The 22,617-nt window shown below is 55.2% G+C and overlaps 1 protein-coding gene across 1 annotated transcript; it reads right to left on the bottom strand.

Annotated features, from left to right (window-relative positions):
• Nucleotides 1–1,066: 1,066 nt before the first annotated feature.
• On the bottom strand, nt 1,067–22,377 carry CDHR1 (cadherin related family member 1). Its single transcript, XM_074374320.1, has 17 exons — nt 22,114–22,377; nt 21,384–21,479; nt 20,293–20,438; nt 19,500–19,550; nt 18,166–18,255; nt 16,840–16,926; nt 15,390–15,506; nt 14,166–14,309; nt 12,665–12,743; nt 11,254–11,354; nt 8,591–8,794; nt 7,931–8,083; nt 6,222–6,386; nt 5,757–5,824; nt 4,968–5,196; nt 4,058–4,315; nt 1,067–3,426 (listed from the first exon to the last, which is right to left on the bottom strand). The coding sequence occupies exons 1-17, from the start codon at nt 22,166–22,168 to the stop codon at nt 2,890–2,892; spliced, it is 2,580 nt and encodes an 859-aa protein (XP_074230421.1). The 5' UTR covers nt 22,169–22,377; the 3' UTR covers nt 1,067–2,889.
• Between the last annotated feature and the right edge of the window lie 240 nt (nt 22,378–22,617).

Here is a 22,617-nt window from a genome sequence, read left to right as displayed (position 1 = left end):
CTCGTGTCACCCTCATAGCAGTGATTTTCTGTACCACGTATTAATGAGGGAAGTGAGGCCTAGAGAGGCTTGGTGTCTTGTTCTAAGTCACACTTAGGTGGCAGAAGTGGGATTCAGGCTCAGAGCTGTCAGATTGTAAAGTAGGATGTTATTTCACATAATTAGAAAATCTGAGCTCAACCACAGGAAAAAAAAACACACACAAACTGTTCTGCAAGCTTCTTGGAGTCACAGCTGTTGGCTGCCTATCCATCCTGAGGGTCCACAAGTGGGAGAGCCTGCCTGGCGTGTCACCCCTGTCTCCCAGCTCATTACCTTGAAGCCTAACGTGCCTGTCCCAGTGTGACTGTGCAGGCAGCCCCTTGGCCCCCACTGTTCCCTAATGCAGTGGCCCTTGGCCTGGCCTCACCCTCGTGGCTGGGGATCCCCTCCAATGCCACCACAGTGGCTGGTCCCTTCGGGTTGTCTGTACTGTCTTTCTCCTTCTCAGCATGGCCCACACTCACAGCTAGGCACTGGCCCCATACTTCCCAGTACTAGAGTTGCCCACATGCCTGCTTTCCAAGATGGCCTCTGCCTTGGTCCAAGTCCCTGGGCTTTTCCTGGAAACTTGAAGCCCCTGTCCCTATGCCCTGATGCTGGCCTGAGCTTCCAGCCCACGGGCCCCTGCCCCAAAGACAACATGCTTCCCAGGCTTTCGTGCCCACACCAGGCCCCCCAATTCCTACCGCACTGGGCTGGGTTGGGGGATAGTTAGCTCTAGCTCCAGAGCCCACTCCCCACCCCAAGCAGCCCTGCCAGGACTTGTTCTGCTCAGAAGAAAAGCCCTCCCCAGGCCATGACAGGCCACATTCAGGTAGAGAAGCCCCACGGACGTGCTGCTGTTGGAGATGCACGCATGGCAATTTGGACAATATTTTGCAGCCTCCCGCAGAGCCAGGTCTGGGGGTAGGGGGATGGATCCACCTGCTGAAGGAGTCAGGAGGCCGACTGAGTTTGGCTGTCAGGAAGACTGGTCTCTGTGAGTCAGCCAACACAAGCATTAAGCAGGGAGCCAGAGGTCAGCTTGGCTTTTGGTTAACAGATTTTATTTACCATTTACAAAAGAGGTTGATTGCATGCAAAATGTACAGATGCTGTACTCCCTGTGGAGGGCAAACGTGATCCAGCACAGCCCCGTCCTGAAACACGGGCTGCAAAGTACCTTTTGGTTCAGTCTGGGCTCCTGGCTTGTTAAAGCCCAGCTCTTAATACCCTGGGATGTGGACTGCAGAAACCCCGGCAAGGAGCCTGCACCCCGGCACATCTGAGTAACACCTCCAAACACAGACTTAGAAGTCAAGAAATCCACATGTGCCTACAATCTGTTTAAATAAAATCATGGATGTATTCTAGAGGGCTTAATAGTGAGTGGGGTGAAATGCAAAGAACTGTTCCATTTCTGTTCTTGAAGTCAGGCGGAACTTCTTTGCTTTAACCATAGGGGCTTGCAGGTCGTCTCTGCTGGGGGAGGTGGTCATGAGCTGACGAGGTGTGCCCCAGCTAGAGGAAAACACTGAGGCAGGAGAAGCCCTCAGACCAGGTCCCTGCCACCGAACTGCTGTGTGGCTTTGGCAATCACGCCTCTCTTAGGAGCTCATCTTGGTCATCCTGGCAGAATGGAGGCTTGGCTGGATGTACTGCCGGCTCTGGTCCTCTGACGATGGCTGGCCAGGGCTGCATGGGGGATTGTACAGAGGGGATGGGGGTCGGAGGGGAGACATGCAAGGGGAGCAGCGCCATCACCCAGCTCGGGCTGCCTTGAACCAGTGGCAGCAGCACCCTAGCCCAGCACAGCGCCTCCTGGGGGTGCCTGGCAGAACAGTGGAGAGGCTTCTAATACTTTGTGGAAGAGCTGCGCCCCAGAGAGCTGGCCTGGGGAGCACCTCGCATTTGTGCGGCTTTGCACTCCTTGTTGCTATGATTTATTTCCATCCTCACCCTGGACCTGTGAATGAGGCAGACTCACTTTCTTCATTTTCCAGATGAGGAAGAGGATGGGCAGGGAGTTTAAACAGCTTCCCCCAAGATTATACGACGTGAGCAACAGAGCTAGTTAAAAACAGAAGTCTCTCCAGATCGCAGCCTTGCAATGTTTCTTGAAGGACTTCTGGTAGGGCAGCTCCTAAGGGGCCGGGAGGCTCTTTCGGATGCGTCTAGGGTTACAGCGTGGCTCTAGCATGGACATTACTGGGCCCAGGGCAGCCCTGGCTGGGGCGCCTGCCCTCACTCCAGCAAGACGCATCTTACATCTCTGTGTCCCTGGTCCTGTGTGGGCATAGCTTGGCCCCACAATCTCTGCCCGGACACCATCCTCCACCTTCCCATCGGTTTTTAGACACAGTCCCACAGTGATCGTGAGTTTCCGGTGCATCTTTGCCCTCCCCGGCTGCATTTGCTCTCTTGCCTTAGAGGGTTGGCTGACCCTCCACCTTAGTCAGCACTGAGTGTCCTTCTGCTCTTACTCTTAGCTGGGAGCCTCGGGATCCAGGTTCCAGGCGGCCTTGTCACATGGGACCAGGACTCTGCTCCTTATTAAGGAAGCGGAAGTCCCAGCAGGACCCAAGGGACACTGTGAGGTCTGGGGCTGGGGAGTAGGAGACATGTAGAGCTGGCTCCTTGTCGACTCCCAGCCTCTGCAGAAGTGCCAAGGAGCTGGGTGACGAGGAAGTCTTCGACAATTGCATCCATATAACCAGAGAAACCTCTTGCCTGAGGCACTGTTCAGAGCCCTGGATATGGGGGTTCCACCGTTGTACAAAACAGGGGTGACCCTAAGGGGCAGAATTGGGAAACATGGTCCAAGCAGCAGGGCAACTGAGGTGGGGAAGATGGGTCACAGGACACACTCTAGAAGTAAGCCTTGTTATGCACATTCTTCTCAAACTTTTGCCTGAGCTCGGAGACCAGAGCTGACTGGACGGGGCTTCCAACGGCCTTGGGTTTCGGTGACCGTTCGGGGTGCCGGCGGGCGAGGGAGCCGGAGACCGTGGGCACCGTCCAGGGGGCCGCGCCCACGCTGGGCGCCACGCTGGGCGGCGGAGGGGGAGCGGGGGCTTTGGGGGGCAGCGCGCTCCCCAGGCTGTTGTTGTTGCAGTTCTCATTGGGAGGGTCCTCTCTGAGCACAAACTTGTCAGCGGCCTTGGTCCTCCGGAACTTGAGCCACTCGATGCGGATGGCGCGGGGTGCTGGGCTGGGCCGCTTACGGAGCACGCGCCGCACCGGCAGGACCTTGTTGGACTTCTTGTTGCGCCAGAAGGTGGCGGTGGAGATGAGGACGGTTATGGCCACAATGATGGCCATGATGCCGGCCAGCACACCCACGGCCTTCATGGGGTTGTCTTTGGTCTGCATCAGGAAGGCGGCCATGGGGCTTCGGGACAGCATCTGGAAGAGAGATGCATTCAGCTGCTCCTGCCTGGTCCCGGGAGAACAAAGCAGGGGCTGTGAACACCCTTAAGCCTGATGGTTTTAAAACTTTCTGGGGTCAGGCATCCCTAGAGAATCTGATGACCACTCAGGGCTTCATTCCAGAAAAAAATGCACACAGAGAAAACATGATGCTTGCGGCTCTCCAGGAAAACGCACAGAGAGCAAGCGTGATGCCCGTGCCTCTTTCGGATGAAGGACGCCTGTGTTAGCTGGTACTGCTTTCCTTTGATTACAAGGGTCGCATCTGCCCAAGTGTATCAGGGACCCCGTAAGTGCTGACTTTCTGCCGACACTGAGCTGAGAACTACATATGATGATTTCACTTCTGCCTTTCAACACCCAGGGGAAGGAGGCATCATTAGTCCCATTTTACAGGAAAGGAAGTGGAGGCTTTGCAAAGTCCAAAGTCACATCGTTGAAATCAGGATTTCGACCAGATTTCAAAGCCTGGGTGTTTGATGGCACCGGCAGCCTTCGTGAGCTTTGGGTATCTCTGCGGAAAGATGGTCTCCCTCCCTCCGGCCATGTTGCAGTGAGGCCTGAGCTGGCCCTCTGACCCTCCCCCTGACCCGAGCTTCGTACCCACCTCAGTGTCTACAATGTCAATCTTGAGTAAGGCCGTGGTGCTGAAGGATGGGGAGCCGCGGTCCTTGGCCTGCACCTCTAGGGACCACATGTGGTCCCCGCTACGTGTGATGTTGTGCAGGGCACCCAGGGAGCGGATGGAGTTCTTGAGCCGGATCTCCCCCGTGTGCACATCGATGTCAAACACGTTGGCCGGCTCTGCGTGGGTGATGGAATAGTCCACCAGGTTGTTGGGCTCCTCTGCATCCTGGTCTGTGGCCTGTGAACAGGGAGGGACAGACAGAGCTGGGCTTCGAGGGTAACACTTATGTATCTTGGCTAAACCAACACGTCATATGGGTTTGCTGGGTTGATGCAAAATGGTCCTAATCCTATTTTGAGTGGACTGGACCTGGGAGAGGAACTGAAGGAGCCAGGGTGGGTCTGTGCTTGACCCTCTACATATGTTGTATCCATCCATAATCAGAACGAGCGTAGGGAGTCAGTGTGATTAAAAAAACCAAAAGCTTGGAGGCTGAGTGACTTGTCTAAGGATAGAGAGGTGGAGGAGGGGAGCTGGGATTCAGAGTCAAGTCTGTTGGGTTTCAGGGCTCATGCTTTTTCTGTATTGGGAAGACAGTGCAGGGGGAAAGGCATTGCTGTTAGAGCAGGCCGACCGGCTGTGTGAACTCAGGCAAGCCACACCTGCAACCCGCCAGAGCTTCCATTTTTTTATGTGTAGCAATAATATCTTCTTTCTTGGAGGTTATTTCTGGGTTGAGGTGGGGATGGGGGTATGTATACAAAGTACTTTAACAACCCTTGCCTACTGCAGGAATCCAATATTTTTTATTTTAAAAATATATGCCATGTGCTGCTGGCAGATGCTGGAACAAGGCTTTCAGGGGAGCTCAGCTACCTTTGAAGCCCACCTCAATTTTCACCGGGGTCCCCAGCACCATTGTCGTCTCCTGGACGCTCTTTCCAAACTGGGGGTAGTGGTCGTTAACATCCAGCAGCGTGACGAACACCTCGGCCAGGCTGTACCTGCCCTCCATGTCTTCTGCCTTCACATAGAAGTGGTACCTGGCAGTGGCCTCGGCATCCAGGCTGGCCCAGGGCTGGGTGCAGATGATCCCAGAGGATGGGTGGATCTGGAAGCTGCCGGGCGGGGAGAGCACAGGTGTGTGCACACAAGCACACACAGGTATGTACGCACCCCCACACACACAGAAGTGCACGTGTGCCTGCAGTAATGAGCTGCCCCCAGGAAGGAGCAGTAATGCATCAGGCAGCTTCTCCAAGAAGCTCCAAGCTTCCATCTGCTCCTCTCCATCCTTGCCGTCTGACTCAGGATGGGAGGCAGGACCACCCAACTCCTTGCCCGTCTATCAGTGTTGAACTTAACCTGAGTCATAGCCCTTCCCTCCCCTCCCCTGGCCTCCCACCCCTCCAGCCTAGCACCACTTACCTGGCCCCCAAGGCCATGAGCCCCAGCTCCAGGGTGTGACGATGACCCCTCTCTCAGACTTATGTCACCTGTGTGTGTCTCCACACCCCTGACTGGGGCTCTGCACCCCTACCCTCCACTCCTTGCCCCCATGCTCGCCTCCCCTGCCCAGGTCCTGTTCTTTCCAGGCTCCTCCCACCTTTGGCACAGACCTTCAGCCCCTCCCAAATCCCTTCCCTGAGGCCCTATCTGGGATTCTGGATCTACTCACAGATCTGCCCCGGACCCATAGATGGAGTATTTGACTTCACCCCAAGGACCTGTGTCTGGATCCACAGCCTGGAAGAGAGAAAGCTCCCAGTGGCCCCTGCCCCTTTGTCAGGGCACAGTGGCAGCTCTTGCTTTCAATGGCAAAAAACAAGGCTTTGGTCGGGGGTTGCCCAGATGTGGAAAACTGATCTGGAAGCCTGCTCTGGAGTCTCAGACCCCCCCAGGAGGTCTCAAGTGTTGGAGGAACCAGAAGTGTATTTTTCATTACATGAGCTCATCAGAGTCCTGTGCGGTGCTGTTATGCCCACTGTACAGAAGAAACTGAGGCTCAGAGAGGGCGGGTAGCTTGTCCAAGGACACAGCTAAGGAGTGTGGGCTTTGAGATTCAAACTAGAGCCCAGATTTGTCTGACTTCAGAAGGCCCCCCCACCCTACCCCCAGTCCCCGGGGCTAGTCCCCAACCCACTGTGACAGCCACCACGTTGGAGCCCCCTGGGGCATTCTCGGGGATCCTGGCAATGTAGTAGTGGGAGGTGAACTTGGGGACATTGTCGTTGGTGTCCAGGAGCTGGATCACGACATCCGCTGTGGAGCTGAACTTCTCTGGGGTGTTCACTTCAATGGCCAGGAGCTGGGGAAGGAAAGAAAACGAGGAAGGACTTGTCTGGGTGGCGGGCGCCCTGCAGACAGCGTGCCACATCCTGTCTCAGTACCATCCCCGCACCCACCCGCCTTGTCTCGGGTTCTCAGTCTCAGCTGCCAGACAGCTGTTCCCGCCTCCACCTGCACTGGCCCCTGGAAGGCAATCATTTCCCCCACTGACTGCAATGTCCATTTATAGTTTCCTTTTGTACTGAGGCCAATTGCTTTTGCTCCACGGATCTGCATATTCCCTTTTTTTTTTACTTCCAATTTAAAACTTTATTTTGTTTCATAACATAATTTAATACCTGTTAGAGTAAGTTCCTGCCTCATATTCTTTTTTCCTGCATTATTCTTATAGGTTTATTTCTCCAAATAAAAACTAGTGTAATTATATTAAGCTCCCTACCTCCTCCCTTAAGGAAATTCTAGGTAAGAGTTAATTGAGGTGGCACTGGATTCTTTATTAACTCCATAAGAATTTGCATTTTTATACAGGGTGTGTCTTTATATTTCTTGTCTCCTTTATATCTTTTTATTACATTTGTGCATTTTTTTTTTGTCATTTAGAGGCTGCATATTTATTGTTATGGCAGTTCCTAGGAATTTTATCCATTAGCTGTTATTATAAAAGTGAATCTCTTATTCCATAATTCTCATTTCTATTTTTTGTACATAGAATACTATTGGATTTTGCATATTAACTTTGTAATCATTCATGTTAGCAACTTTGCTGTGTCTAACAGTATTTTGATTTTTTATTACTTTTCTAAGCAAGCAATCACACCATCTGTAAATAATGATAATTTTCTCTCTTCCTTTCTAATGTCTGTACCTTTTATGTTTTCCTTCTTTATCCAGGAATGACATTATTCCAGAAATAGTGAGAGAACAGTGGTGAGAGCAGGTATCCACATTTTGTTCCTGACTTCATAGAAAGCTTTTAGAATTTCACTTTTAAGCATGACGCTGCCTATTGGTGTGTATGTATGTATAATTATAACAATTAAAATAATATCAACAGATTGTTTTTCTTTTTTATTAATATAAATTATTTATGTATTTATGTATACTATGAATTATTTATAAATGTTTATCACTTTAAATAATTACAAACACAAAGGAGTATTTTTTTTCAATCTTCTGCTAAAGTTTTTAACCGAATAGATGACAGATGTCAAATGCATATGAGAAAACGTCTCTCCCCAAAATCAAATAGTTTCTTTTTCTCTCAGTCTATTAACATGCCACATCATGATGGTAGTTTTTCCTTGGACCCCTCCTTGCACTCCTGGGGATGGTAGCAGTTTAGAAGCGGGAGCTCAGAGAGGCTGGTTGAGCAGTAGGAACAGGTTCTCATACCACTATTTTCTTCTTCCCTCCCACTTGCTCCCCAAATCAGCAGGAAGGGCAGAGAAACCAAGAGGAAAAGAAAAGGGCCAGGAGTTGCTGGGGAAGCCAAGGGACCCCACAGGAATGAATCCAGGTGCTGTTGTGACCCTCCCATTCTGGGCTGTGCAAAGCATCACCTACCTTGAAGGTTAACACTTTGAACTTTTCAAAGTCAATGGCAGCTGAGTTCTCTACAATGATCGTGACTTGGGCTTCATTCAGGACGGTCTGCGGGACCACTCGGAAGATGCCCCCAGGTCCCACCAGCCGCAGGTTGAATTTGGCGTTGGCTCCCTGGGCAAAGTGTTTGGAGAGAGGAAACAGGGAAGATGACTGAGAATAGAAACTCATTGTACTGTTGTGCTATGCAAGGAGGCTTCACATGCCCTGGACCCTGGGAGGTGAGTGTTATTACTTCTTTCTATACGGGAGGTGATGAAGAATCAGAAAGACTGAGCAGACTATGAGGGCTAAGAAATGAAAGAAACACAGAAGGCCTAGCCCTGGGCTGGGCACAGGAGCCAGCAGGACACATTCACAATTTCTGGAGGGTCAGACGCAAGGGTGCTTTTATTTGACTGGCTTTTTCTTTTTAAATGACTGTGAATGTCTTCAGGCCAAGCAGCTAATCTTTGATTATCTACCTTCCTTCCTCTCTCTTGGTTATCTACTCTTGTTTCATTCATTCTGTGACCCGCCAGGCCCCTGTGACATCAGCAGGAAAGGCTGATGCTGACTCAGCTCTGGGACTTGGTCGTGAGTGGTCTGCAGGCAGACAGGGTGGAGGGCAGGACCACACACCTGGTCTGAGTCATTGACGGTGATCTTGAGGCCACGCAGGATCTCCCCCTGGGGCGGGTGCTCGTACATGGACAGCTCAAATCTGTTCTGGGGTCCGCTTTCCCCATAGAACGTCGGTGGGTGGTTGTTCAGGTCCACGATCCTGATGATGACTGGGACCATGGCCTGGGCAGCTGGGGTCCCCGCAGAGCTGACCTCAGTCACCTGGGGTGGGGACAGGTGGCTACGGCGGTGTTACAGGCTGACTCCAAGGTGGCCCCAATGATCCTACCTCCTGGTAACCTCACCTTTTTAAGTGTGGCCTGGTCTAGTGACCCACTTCAAACTGACAGAATATGGCAGAGATTATGAGCTATCATTTTGTGATTAGATCACAAGAAATCATGACTTCTGCCTTCTAGCAGACTCTCTTTTGCTGGCTTGGAGAGACCTGTGTTTCAGGGAACTAATGGCGATCTCTAGCCAACAGCTGGCAAGGAACTGAGGCTCTGAGTCCAACAGCCCACAAGGAACTAAATTCTGCCAGTAACCATATAAGCTCGGCAGCTCACCCTGGAAGCTCACCTTGGAGCTCACCTTGGAAGCTCACCTAAGCTGACCCTGGGCTCCTGACCCACAGAAACTGCAAGATATAAATGTGTGTTTCTTGAAGACACTAAGTTTGTGGCACTATGTTACAATAGTCACAGGAAATGAAAAAAGCACTATCACTAGTCCTATTTCACAAATGAGGCGGTGAGGGGAGGCAGTCGCCCAGGTCACACAGCTCATGAGTGGCAGAGCTGGAACAGGGAAGTCAGGTGGGTCTGATCTTAGGCAGTGGTCTCCCCACCTCGCTGCACTGCCCTCTCCGTGCAGCCAGTCGTGGGTTCAGACCCTGGATTTACCGCGTCCTGCCCCGTGTCCATTTGGCCAGGGGGAGGCTGCAGGGAGGGCAGGTGTGGAGATGCAGCAGTAAATGATTCATGCAGGCTGCAAAGCCACGGCCAAGCGCCCACGGGCACCAAGGAACCGGGTGGCAAGTATCACATGAGGCCCTGCGAGGGCTTCCTTGCCCTTTTCTGTAGGCATGCTGTGATCTTAGCTCCCCCAAAATTACCCTCCTGGCCCCCACTCTGTCACACACTAGCTGCCTCCTAGCCCTCCTTTCTCAGACGCTTACACCCTCTGTCTTCTTTTCCTACCTCCCACTCAATTCTCAGCCCGCCCCCAACTCAGACGCTTCACACACTGTCCCTCACCTTCCCGAGGGCTCTGTCCTGTCAGCTAATGTGACTCCGCTTCACAGGTTGGCCTTGACCCCCCCATCTCTCCTTCACCGGCTCCTCCCCTCTTCCTCACTCAGCCTGGGATGCTCTCACAGGTGGTCTTGGCTAGTGGCTCCTCTCTCCCCACAGCCCTCCTCTGGGTGTCTTATCCCCTCTCATCCTTTCACAGCTACCTGTATGTTGATACTGTCTCCCCTGACATCCAATGCTCAAGTTTGGATGTTTCAACTTGAATGTCCCCAAGGCATCAAAACTCATCATGCCGGTCCTACTCAGCTTGCCTCCTCTCCTGTGTTTCTGATGGCGTGGTACCACCCTGGGCTCCATTCCTCCCTCTCCATTCCCCTACCCCTCACAGTCACGTTCTGTGGAGTCTGCCCACTTCATAGTTTGCAATCTGTCTGTTTTGACCATTTGCCCCCACCTCGTCCCTTTGGACCCTCTTCATCTACCCCCTGGGCTGATGGATCTGCCTCCCTGCCTCTCATCCAGTGCTCTCCAAACCCGAGTTGGGACCAGTGTTCTCAATATGCTGGGCTGGGCTGGGATTGGGGCCAGAATCACCTGGAAGCTCAAAGCATGCAGAGTCCTGGGTTTCCTCTAGACACACTAAATTCCCACCCTCAAGAGTGGATCCTAGAAATCTTCGTTTGCTAAGCTCTCTGAATTTGATCTACTGAGCAGTCAGAGTGAGCTTTTCACAAGACACTAATCTTGCTCAAAGCCTTTCCATGGCCCTTCACTGCTCTTGGTTGGGACTAGTTACATAGTTTGCAGGCTCGGTGAAACATGAAAATATGGGGCCCCTTGTTAAAAAGTTTCTAAGATTTTCAAGATAGCAAGAGCAGAGCATTAAGCCCAGCGTGGGACCCCTCTAATCGCAGTCCCCGTGTAACTGCATGGGTCGCATGCCCACAAAGCTGGCCCCGTTGCAGGGAAAACCCATACCCTGTGTTCAGAGCCTCTGCTCCTCTGGCCCCCACCTGGGGCCCAAGCATTTCTGCTGTACATGCTGCCTGTGGACATCTGGCTCCAGTCCCACTTGACTCCTGTTGTCCCCGTGGTACATCATGTGCTATCACCTCCAGCCTCGGCTCAGTGGGTTTTCCTAGTTTGCAGTGCCGCCACTCCCCCAGTCTCCACCTGCTGGGTCCTACCCATGTTCAAGGCATCGCTGCTTCAGTCACCTCTTCCTGCCACGTTACAGCTCTCTGCTTGTAAATTCGTGTCTCCCCTTGCCAGGGGCTGCCTCTTGCAGGCACTTCCTGCAGCACCATCTAGATCCTTTCCCAGACTGTGAGCCCTGGTGGTGGTGGGGGGGGTGGCCTGGGTCTCATCACCCTTGGAACCTTCCACGGCCAGAGGGTGGGGGTGGCCAAGCTCGAGGCAGGGTACCTGTACGTGCAGCTCATACACTTCTCTCCGGAGCTGGGCAGGGCTCTGCATGACGGAGATGGCTCCAGACGTCTCATTAATTTCAAAGGCCTCATCACTCCCTGTCACAGAGGAGAGATGTGCCCTGCAGTTCAGAACAGGGCCACACGGTGGCGCAGAGGAGTCGTGCCAGGCAGGGTGCCTTGCGCTCCTCATGTGTTATCTCATTCAAGTCTCCTCTGCAGGATGCAATTCTGTCATCTATGTCTTGCCAATGAGGAAACTGAGTCCCAGAGGGGTTATGTGCCTTGTCTAAGGTTACACAGTGAGTGCAGAGCTGGAACTTAAACGCATTACTTTCTGGCTCCCAGATTCTATAATATTTTTCTTCTCTCATGCGTTTTGTGTGTGTGTGTGTGTGTGTGCGCGCTGCAAAGAGAAAGGGAGAAAGAAAGAAATATAGAGGGAGGGAAATAAGGAAGGGGAAAGAAAGAAGGAGAGAAAAGGAGGGAAAGAAGAAAGGAGAGAGGGAAAGAGAAAAGACTGGAGCAGGAGGAGAGGGAGAGGTAAGACCGGAGAGAAGGGATGGGCTGGGTTCTTGGTGGCTGTGTAAAGGACCACAGTGTTGGAGGGGAGGGAAGGCAGTCAGGGGTCTGCGTGTCTGGGGAGAGGTCTGTGTGTGATGGTGGGCACATCTGTGCGTGCGTGAGCTGCTGGAAGGGGCGTGTGCACCAGGCACATCCCAGGGACAGGGTTGGAGGAGGTGACGGTGTCTGAGTGAGAGCTTAGAAACATGTGCATGTCTGGGACCAGGCACCAGGCATGATGGCCCCCCGGGGGGGCCTGGCCCATGGGGACCAGCTATTGAGCGCTGCAGAGCCCTCCCCAGGGCTGCTCCTCCTGCTCAGTTATGGAAAGAGCAGACTCGGAGCCAGGAGACAGGTTCAAACCCAATGGGAACTTGGGATGTTTCAGCTTCTCTGAGCCTCAGTTTTCTCATCTGTATACAGGGTTGGTACTAGGGACATGCCGAATCACCACTGCATTTAATTCATTTAATTTAACTGGATGCTCTAGGCCAAAGCATTTAAAAGAATGAGAAAAAAAACCCACAGCAATATAAAGATTATAAGAAATCTTGCCACCTCTCCCCATCAAGGAGCCCATGAGCGTAGGGAACCATGAATTGGCACCACCTCTGTGCTGCTCTCAGTACTGCCCCCCCCACCCCGCCCAACGTCTCTCCCTGTTACTGGACCTGATGACAAACAGGGGCCAAAGCAGATGCCCAAGGAGACGTGCTGCTTCCTGGAGGGACCCAGCCTCTCCTCTCCATGCATCTTGTATTTCCAGCCTCACAGATGAGGAATCTGGGACTCAGAGAGGTTGGAGAATCTCACTCTGGTCACCCAGCAATGAGCCCCAGACTCACCATTCACAAGGCTGTAGAGAATGCGGTTGGGTTTGCCCCGATCTCCATCCATGGCGACCACCGTCAGAACCTCTGAGCCCTTGGGGGAACAGGAGCAGCTGCCTGAGGCAGGTGGGTGAGGCTGGGGCTCACCCCTCCCCAGACACTGCCCCCATCACCGAGGGGAGGTGCTGCCCCCACTCAAAAAAAGGGCCAGGCCTCTCTGTGGCCCCATCCCTACTGTTACAGAGAGCTCGTAGCCGCTGGGCCTCGCAGGGCTGGAGGGACAGCCGGAGCCCAGCTCTTTGTCCCCTCCGGTGGGTTGGCACGTGGGCTGTCCAGGGACACTCAGGCCTCCTGCATGGGCCTCCTCCTCACACATCCTACCCTGCCTCCCCCGCTGCATATCACTCTCAGCTGTCACCTCCCTGTCCCCGTCCTCCAGCATCACCCCTGCTGCCTCATCCATCTTTGAGCTTCAGAGGTGCTGGAGGGGAGAGGTGGCAGAGGGGCCAGCAGAGGGGCCCAAAACCAAGTCCAGGAACTAGAATTTTATCCCGTGGCCCTGGGGGGACATTCAACGGGCTTGGGAGGCTGCCACAACCTGACAAGCCCTGCTTGACCATGGCCTGCTGCCCTCTCCTGACCTCCCTACTCAGGCCTTCTCCCCGGAGGCCCATCCATCCTCATGGCCACTTCCTGACTGACCGAGTGCTGCCTCCTCTCCCCCCAGCACCTCCGTCCACCCCTTAGCTCCTCAGCAAGACAGTCTGGGCCTCCCCCTGCCCTGCCCTGCAGCCCCCACGGGGGCAGCCCAGCCTTCCTCTCTCCCTTGCTCTGTGCTGTTCTCCACTGGTTGACTGCCAGCTTCTGGAAAGTGGGGAAGTGGAAATTGAGAAGGCAATTCAGTTCCTCAGAGAGTTCTGGAGCTGTGGCCGTGTGAGGTCTGGCTCTGGCCACTGGGTCTGTCTGAGGGGGGCCTCCAAATACAAGGCTGCACCCCATGCAGGGGCACGCTCACAGAGGGACCTGTGTAGCATGGGGGTGGACATCACACAGAAATGTCGGGGAAAGTGGAGCCTGGGCTGAACCGAGCAGGGCCAGGGCGTGAGGCCGCTGGGCACGGGCCAGACTGAGTGGTGAGACGGGCCAGGCTGAGGAGAGGATGGTGCGGGCTCACAGGTGGAGGGGAGGTTGTCCTCAGATGCCAGGCCCAGGAGTGGAAGGTTCCCTGAGGGGCCAAAACACGGCGGGCAGAGACTGCACTAAAGCCCTTCTGAAGGGCTGACATTTGCAGCTGGGCTGGGGTAAGGCTTGCTCCTCACACAAGCACCTGCTTCTTCCCCTTTATACTTCCTGATGCAAAATGACCTGTTTGTGGCCTGAGCCTGAGTAGTCCAGAGCCGGCCTCCCTGCGAAGGGGTCACCCCGGGCTGAGCCCAGCCGTCTCCAGCAGCAGGACCCAAAGGATGGGGCAGGAGGCGTCTGTTGGTGACCTGGGCTGAGGGGCGCAGCCACCCACCGGAAGGGTGTCCTCGTACACGTAGCCGTAGTAGGGCGTGCCCACGAAGACAGGGGCCATGTCCTGCACGTCCTCCACATTGACCGTGACCGTGGTGGTGGCCGAGAACACCACGTCTGCCCCTCGCAGCCTCCCTCCGCCATCCTGGGGAAGAATCAGACAGGGAAGAGAGGACGGGCTGTGAAATCGAGCAGACGCTGGTGGCATCTGGCTCCTGCCACTCACTGGCCTCGAGGCCAGCTGCCCTCCCTGACTTCTGTTTGCGTCTGTGTCACCTGGAGATAACGTTCCTCTCATAAGAATGTGAGGAAAATTAAATGAGATGATGCGTGAAGGTCTTCAGTTAGTGCCTGGTATGCAGTAGGCGCTCAAAAGCATTCCTTTGAAAAGAAGGTTGGTTCTCCCTCCAGGGAAGTCAGGTCTGATGAGTGGCAGAGCAGGAGGGGACCAGGGCCAAATCCACCCCCCCAGCCAGGAACCAAGCCTCCAACACTCCCCAGGAAGGGCCTACTAAGAGCGTGTGTAACAGAAGTGTGCGCCCAGCAAGCCCCGCCCTCACGGGGTAACCGGCAGGCAGGGCTGGCTTGAGCCCCCTGGTGCAGGCCGAGGGGAGGCCCTGTAGCCAACATCTGACCAGCGAAGGCCTTCCTGGAAAAGCAAATGCAGGGGGCCTAGAGGGACGGCCGGGGTTTCCTGCCCTCAGGAGGAAGAGCAGCCACTTTGTCTGAGCACCTGCTGAGTTCCCGATACCCCACCATGCACGTTAGAAATATGAGGAATTGATTTAAGCCTCAGGATGGGCAGTTGAGGAAATGGAGGCTCAGAGAGGGTAACTGGTCACACAGAGAGGAAGAGGAGGGTGGGCAGGCCCAGGCAGGGAAAGGGAGGCGCTCAAAGGCCAGTTTGTGTGGGATGTGAGGGGTGGGAGTCTGCAGGCATGGGCGTCTGGCCTGTCAGTCTTGGGGTGCATACGCCCTTTCCCAGGAAGGAGTATGTCCTCTCCGGCCCACAGACAGCAGCCTCCCTGGAGAGTATGTCCCTGTCAGGGCAGGGTCCCCTCATCAGACATTCTGAGCAGCTATACCCCACCCCTGCCCCATCATACCTTCTGCCCCCAAACTGCCTCCACTCCATCCTGGAACCTAACTGTTCCAGCCCAAGGGCAGCTTCCCCGGACAGAGGCTGAGGAGAGACTGGCTGCTCCTGCCTCTTCCTCTCTGTTACCTTGGCGACCACGGTGATGAAATGGGCCCGGGCCTTCTCGTAGTCCAGGGTAGCCCCAGCCTGGAGGCGCAGCACACCGCTGTGGCGGTCCACGGCAAATTTGGAGGCATGTGGATTCTGTAAGAGTGAGCAGCAGGCTGGGCCTCAGGGAGGGACTCAGGCCGGCCCCAGGAATGCCCACTCTGCTTACTGAAAGGGGGTCTCCATCATCCTTCATCCTAGGAACTCCAGGCTTCAGTTCAAACTTCAGGGCACTCAGCCTTTCTGGCTCCCAGGGTTCCCCTTTCCTGGGGCTCTGGGCTTCCCCTCCCCTTCCCTCAGTCCAACCAAGAAGTTCCCTTCCAGGAGGGCCTCAGCTCTTCTCTCTGCTCAGCTGGAAAACCGCTGGGCCCAGCTCTGGGCGGCGCTCTGGCCTGGCATTTCCAGCAGGTAGAAATGTTAGCTGAATGCTCTAACTTAGAGGAGGTCTGGGCTGAAAAGCCAGAGTGACAGAGAGAAACTTCAGGATCGTCCAGCCCCACCAAGAAGGGGACTGCGGGCCAGTCCCAGGCAGCATCTGGGTGGGGGGAGGTCGGGTGGGGACAGGAGACTATCCTCCATCTGAAGAAGGGTCACCGTGTGTCAGGAGCCGTTGTTGGGACTTTACATGTATTTAATCCTCGTAACCGTCCAATGAGGATGTGCTTCCTTCTTTCCCATGTTACCCAGGAGGAAACAGCTGGGAAAGTGACATAACGATTTAAGGCCCCACGAGTGGGAAGTGCTGGGATCTGTCCAGAACCCGTGGTACCCAGGGGGTTTCTCCAGAGCCTGTGATTTGAGCCACTGAGCTGCACTGCCTTGAAAACTGCGAGAGCAGGTGATCAAATGTGGAGAGAAGAGGAGATGCTGTGGACACAGCAGCCGTGGGAAGGAGGGCAGCAGGTTGCAGAGGAGCCAGGGGAGAGGCAGGAGGTGCGGGGAGGGGTCTCTGCCTTCGACGGGGTGGGATGGATGGGCAGGGGCGGGCAGGGGTGTCATAGCTCTGTTCCTTCTGCGAGTTGCCCCTTCTGCCTTTTTTCCTATTGACAATACTAGGCCCAGACAGGTTTCTTCCCCCAGTTCTCTGCCCAAGGGGGTGCAAACGCCCAGGCCTTCTCTTGGGGAAGGGGTTGGTGGGTGGAGAGCTGAGGGTCCTGAGATCTGGGGAGAGGGAGGCAGGCCAGCTTGGAGGGAGCCAGGATGGGCCAGTCAGGGGACGATGGCTTCTGCTCAGGCCTGTCTCATGTCCCCACCTGTCCGTCCCACACCTGCATTTACTGGGACTTTACCGGGGTCTGATGCACCATCTCTGATAAACTTTGGGACTAGTGGAGGCACTGGCCTAAGGGCCTTGGTGATGGAGATGGAGGCTGTCCAGGTGTCCCCTCTAGCCCAGGCCTCTGATTATGCCCTGTGTTCCCCTTCTTACCTTCAGAAAGTAGGTGACACTCCCTCCAGAACCCGTGTCCCTGTCCACTGCACGGACCTTGGTGATACTGCTCCCGGCAGGTGTGTCCTGAAGGGTCACAGCCATGAAAAGTCAGTCCCAGGGGCAGTGACAGAATTCTCAGGGGGCTGGGGTGTGGGAGCATGGAGAGGTGGGGCCAGGGGAGTGAGGAGCTAAAAAGAGGCGAGAAGGTGGTGATTGACCCAGCAAGCATCCAACAGAAAGAGGGGGCCTCGACCAAGGAGACACTCTGGAGTCAGAGCAAGGGCAGGAAAGGGCAGAGGGAAGGAGGAACAGACATCCTCCTCCTGAAAATAGCTTTAGGGAGAGAGCCAAGAAGAATCTGAGACTCCAAATAGACAAAGGATTTAAATATGAAACCACTATAAGCCATTAATAAACACAGATGCATTCAGCATCACCGGGGATCCCACGTGTGCCGTTTCGAGACAGGATGAGTATCTTTCTCCTCCCGAATTAGCAAACAGGTAAAACTCTGAGAACTTCCTGTGTTAGCCAGGAGCTGGAAGTCAAACCCTCTCCCACATCCTAGGAGAAGGGCAAGAGGTGCCGTTTGGGGAAATCAATTTGGCAGCACTTCACAGGCACCCACGTTTGACCCAGTCACTTCAAATCTGGGACTGTCTCTTAAGGAAACCATTTCAATTAGAGAAAAGGAACTTTAATGTTCAGAGTTTGATGTTTCTTATGACAGTACAGATTTAAAGTGTCTTTAAATTTAAAGGATCAGCTCAGGAAATGCTGGAATATGCACTCAAGAAAAGCTATCAAAATGTTAGTTACTCAAACTTTATAACTGTTGAGGAAAATGCTTATGTCATTAATTCAGTGAAAAATAGTATACAGAAAGCATATGTTTACTGTAGTCACAACTCTATAAAACACACAGGAAACAAGAACCTGTAATAAGGAAAATGACTAGAAAGAAATAGGCGAACATTGAACAATGTTGTCTCAAGCTGGAAGGATTGAGGGTAATTTTTGACTCTCTCCCCCCACCCCCACTTTCCTATTTTCTTTGTATTTCCACAAGAAGAGTACGTTATGGTTATAATGGGAAATGGTAAATGAACATCCCTTTGGAATAAAAAGGAATGTGGGAGGGGATGGCAATGGAGGTGGGGGGAGGACATGGAGGGGAGGGCCCTCCAGAGGGTGGTGAGTGATGGAGGGGGGCCTCCGCTCCAGTGCCCGGTCCCCTTGGTGCGGTCACAGGGCAGCCCAGAGGGCAGTCCTCTGGCCTGGGGTGGGAGTGCATTGGCCCTGCCCCGGGGGCCCCTTGCTGACCTCGGGAACTTGGACAACGTAGGGCTCCTGGATGAATCTGGGAGCCTCATCATTGGCATCAGTCACCAGGATTGTGACTTTTTCTGCCACCTGCAAAGGGGCAAAAGGGATAGTAACGGGGGCAATGAGATCTTCTAGGTGGTAAAGGGACAATGTCCTCTAACACTCCAGGTGTATGTCTCTGCCCCCTTCCTCCCCCGCCTTCCGCTCCCTCCCTCCTTCCCTCTCTCTCTTTCCCTCCCTCCCTCTCTCCCTCTGTCCCTCTCTCCATCCTTCCTTCCCTCCTTCCTTTCCTCTTTTATTCATTCATACAACCCATATTATTAACTGCTTAATGCCAAGCACTGTGTTCCATCCTCCAGTCTGATGGTGTGAGTTTTGCAGGATGGAATGTTGGGCAAAGATCAGCACAGAAGAGAATGGTGGTGATCTCATTCAGGGCGACAGCAGCGATGTGCTGTGCACAGAGGGCAGGGACCTGACCCCACGACTCCAGGGGCCCCACGTGCGCCCCTGGCCTAGGTAAAAGCATCCGTTTAGGTGGCTGCATCCAGAGGCCCGGAGCAGAGGCATCAGATCCAGCCTGCAGGGAGGCCTGAGGGGTAAGGTCTGCGGTAGTTTGTAGGTGAGAGGGGGAAGGAGTGTCAGGAGAAAAGGAGCGACGTGTGCAAAGGCACAGAAGAGTGAAATGCGTGGTGACTGCAGAGAACACGAGCAGATTTGGGGCTAGATGGCTGGTAGGGTGAATGCGGGAGAAAAGGCGGGCAAGGCCGGTGGTGCCTGCCGGGGAAGTCCTGAATATCAGTCCATCCTCGGGGCAGTGGGGCCAGCTGTTAGCATGTTTTGAGCCGGGTGTGGCCAGGTCTATGTTCCACAGTGATGGCTTCTGACATGTGTCGGATTTGGGGAGCCTTGGAGGGAGGGGAGCCCCGTGATTATTCGGGAGGCACTGATGAGGGCTGGGCCAATGTGGGGGCTGTGGGGGAGGAAGCAAGTGAGGAGGGGTCTAGGTACTCAGATGTTCTGCTGTTCTGCTCTGGTAATGGGGCAGAGCCGAAAGCCAGGTCAGAGAGGGATGGGCAAGCAGGCTGGAGGAGACGCTGCTTGGGGAATGCGGGTGTGCTCCGTCCAAGTGCAGCCCACAGGTCTTGCTCTCTGTTCCTTCTCCCTCCCTTCCTTCCCCTCTCTCCTGGGGGCATGTTGGAGCAGATCTTGCTGGGCCTCTGCTTGGGTTTGCCAGGGAGTCCCCCACCCCCAACCCTCCTGGAGCAGGGAACTCTGCTCAGGCCCCGGGAGCTGTGTGCTGCCCAGGGCTGGCTGGAGTGTGTGCTCACCAGATTCAGGCCGTCGGAAATGCTGATAATGGCTTCAATCTCATCTTCCCTCTGTGAAGCACAAGGACGGAGTGAGTGTCCAGCAGTCGACCCCTGAGGCTGGGGGCGAGCTCTCTGTAGCCCCCTGAGCATGTCAGAGGAGGCCTGGGCATTTCCAGGGAGCCCTGCAGCAGGGCAGGGGGGCCCAAAGCAGCCTCTAGCCAAGCTTGAGACTTAGCTTTGGGGCTTGGCCCGGCAGGGGTTCTCATAAACCTAGAGGGTTGAGGTGCCAACAGAAAATGAGGCCCTGCTAGGAAGAGGAGAGATGCTAACACATGTGCCGGAGGACCCAGGAAGAGGGATCTCTGTTTTTTTTTTTTAATTTTCCTTTTTCTCCCCCTTATCTCTCCCAAGCCTCTCTGTATTCTATGGCTCTGCAGAGGTCCGGCTCTGCAGTGTCTCAAGCCCTTCCCAGGACACGGTGGGACCTCAGTGAGGAAGGGTGTTGGGTGGGGTCTGCTATCGGACCAGAACTGGCAGCAGCCCCACAGGCTGAGGTCTGGGAACAGGGCCCACCAGCCTGGTGTGGACTCTCACAAGGGAAACATAGACCACACCCTTGTCACCTGCCTGTTCAGAGGGCACAGAGGGTAGGGGGCAGTTTTCCCAAACTAAACCAGTCTTTCCAGGCCTGATCTGCTGGCTGAGTTGTCTGTGACATAGAGGACCTCTCCAAGGATGCTCTCTGGGGCCCTTGCAGCCCACAGAGGTTTGTCTGCACACCTGGCATGATGCTACTCGCATGTGGCCATACCTCTCTGTCCAGCTCTTCAACCAGGGTGATGCTTCCAAAATTGGGGTCAACGGAAAAGATATTTCTAGCGCTGGGGTCAAAGCTGATGTGGTAGGAGACAGGGTCTCCCTCAGGGTCTGTCCCATTCAGGGTGTACACATGAGAGCCTGGAAGGAGACAGAGGAGAGACTTAGAATCTAGGATCCAACTGTTCCTAAAAGTGGCAGCTGCTCAAGACCAAGGATTCAACTCCTTATACAGTCAATATTCAATTGGTATCAAAGCTCCGGCTCTGAGTTGAGCACCCGCTGCTGGCCTCGCCCCAGCTGGCTGCTTCCCACTCTTTTTCTGTATCCTTCTCGACTATTGGTCAGATGTTAGTATCTGTCACTTTACAGACTGTAATCTATAAATACAGATTACAGAGGGCTTCAAGTCTGCCGGGCCTAACTCTAGGGTCTCTGCCTGATAATGACTCCTGTCCCAGGAGCCAAGACAGGGGGCTCCTTGGGGATGGGGGATGCGGGAAAAGGGAGGAGTCATTAAGGTGAGGGGGTGATCCACATGCAGCACTGTTGCCCAGGCCTGGATTAGTTCTTCAGGGAATTCTGAGCAGGTGCTTTTACACTGCAAATCCTTTGGCTCAGGGCTCCCAGACCAGGTGAGGGTGAGGAAGCTCAAATCTCTCTTCTCCTCCTTCCCCTGTCTCTGCATATCCCAGCCAGTCGATTGTTCTTGGGCCATTTTAAAGCCTAGAGCCCTGAGGCTCTGGGAGGTAAGTACAGCTGCTTAAGGTCACTCGGGTGGGTAAGGGGCATGTGATGGGGACTGTCGCCTGCCTCCTGGGGCCGCCCTGTCTTGGAACTCGGGGCTTGGCGTTCAGGACCAGCCCGGTTTAGGGGTTTAGGTCTTCACCACCAGGGGCTGTGCCCTCCTTTTCTGCAATTGCCCAGGGGAATTCAGAGCGCAAACAGGGCACCTCAGGAGCACCCGCAGCCTGCAGTTCAGCGTCTTGGTAGGCTTGGAGGAGTCACGGATTTGGTCCCTGTGTCCAGGGAACGTGGGATGCCCCTCTGGGAGGCCGGTGCCAGGCAGGTGCCAGGGCTACTCACCTACAGGGGTGTCTTCTGGGAGGCTGAACAGGGCCATGTTTCCGTTGGTGCTGCCCACCCCGTTGTCAAAGAAGTGGGGGGCGAAATTGGCCTGGGCTAGGAAGAGAACACAGGACAGAGGACACCAGGAAACACTGAGGGACAGCTTTGCACCAGCGAGGTCATGCATCTGACCCCACCTGAAGCACTCCCCTCCCCGACCCCAGAGTGCCGATCAGGTCCCTCGGCCACCACCTCCTGTGGGCTCCGGCTGGACTTGTCAGGGACACACACCATCTGGGGTGTTTGGAACCCAGGGCAGGGGCCAATCTCAGCCCCATCGATGGACAGCCTGGGAAACCACGCCCAAAGAGGGCCAGTGCTCAGGCCAAGGTCACAGGGGAAGTGGAGACACCCTCACACGGCCATCAGAGCAACCCCCAAACTGCCCACCCAGCTTCTGAAGCAGCAGAAGGCAGCGAGGGTCCTGGCCCCCAGTCTCGGGTCTCCAGAGTAACCGCCCCTGGGCAAGTCCTCCGGAGGCGCCCCTCTCCCGGCCGAGACAGGCGGCTCGAAGAATCGCCTCCCTCCCCGCTCCCGGAGCCCGCCCCACGCCCGCCGCAGTCCCCGTCCCCTTCCTGAGCTCCACTCAGAAAGTAAGCGGCCTAAAACGGTCTCTGGGTCCACCCAGGTGGCGCCGGTGCCCACTGCTTGTCCCCATCGGGGCCCGCGGGGCCGAGTGGCCACTCACCCAAGCGGAAGAACAGCAGCCCCAGGGCCAGGACGGCGCGCGGGCCGCGCCTCATGTCTCCGCGGGCAGGTAGCGTCGCTCGCCGCCGCCGAGGCCGGGCGCCGGAGCGCCAAGCCTGCCCCAGGCCGGCGACGGGTGCAGAGCTGACAGCGGGGGCGGCGGCGGCGGCGGCGGGAGGGGGCGCGGGGCGCGAGCGCTGGGTGGTGCGAGGGCGCTAAGCGGATGACAAGGCTCTGATCCGCGCCTCTGGAGCGCTCCCGCCCGCCGCCTGATGAGAACAATTAGTGGATGCGGAGCTGAGGGGACCGGCTCCCCGCAGTGGGCGGGGGTGGGGGCTGGGGGTGGGTGGCGGGAGGAGGGGACGAGGACACTCCTCTCTGCTACCGCGCCCCCTGCCCCATGGAGCAGGTCTGGGGTGCAGGTCCACAGGGCACTGGAAAACTGGGGCTTCTCCGGGCCCCCACGTCCTGGCAGAACTAGGCTTCGCTGGTGTTTTCTTTCCCT

Source organism: Camelus bactrianus, chromosome 11, assembly GCF_048773025.1.
Source record: "Camelus bactrianus isolate YW-2024 breed Bactrian camel chromosome 11, ASM4877302v1, whole genome shotgun sequence".
Classification (NCBI taxonomy): domain Eukaryota; kingdom Metazoa; phylum Chordata; class Mammalia; order Artiodactyla; family Camelidae; genus Camelus; species Camelus bactrianus.
This window is presented reverse-complemented; position numbering and strand designations above follow the sequence as displayed.

What these genes read in the sequence shown, in the direction of transcription:
- CDHR1 (XM_074374320.1), bottom strand. Translation starts at nt 22,168, where the DNA reads ATGAGGCGCGGCCCGCGCGCCGTCCTGGCCCTGGGGCTGCTGTTCTTC. An exon ending in TCATCACCGTGGTCGCCAAG is followed by an intron (nt 14,310 to 15,389) that starts GTAACAGAGAGG and finishes ATTCTTCCCCAG; the next exon opens with GATGGCGGAGGGAGGCTGCG. An exon ending in CCAACGTGGTGGCTGTCACA is followed by an intron (nt 5,825 to 6,221) that starts GTGGGTTGGGGA and finishes TCTCTCTTCCAG; the next exon opens with GCTGTGGATCCAGACACAGG.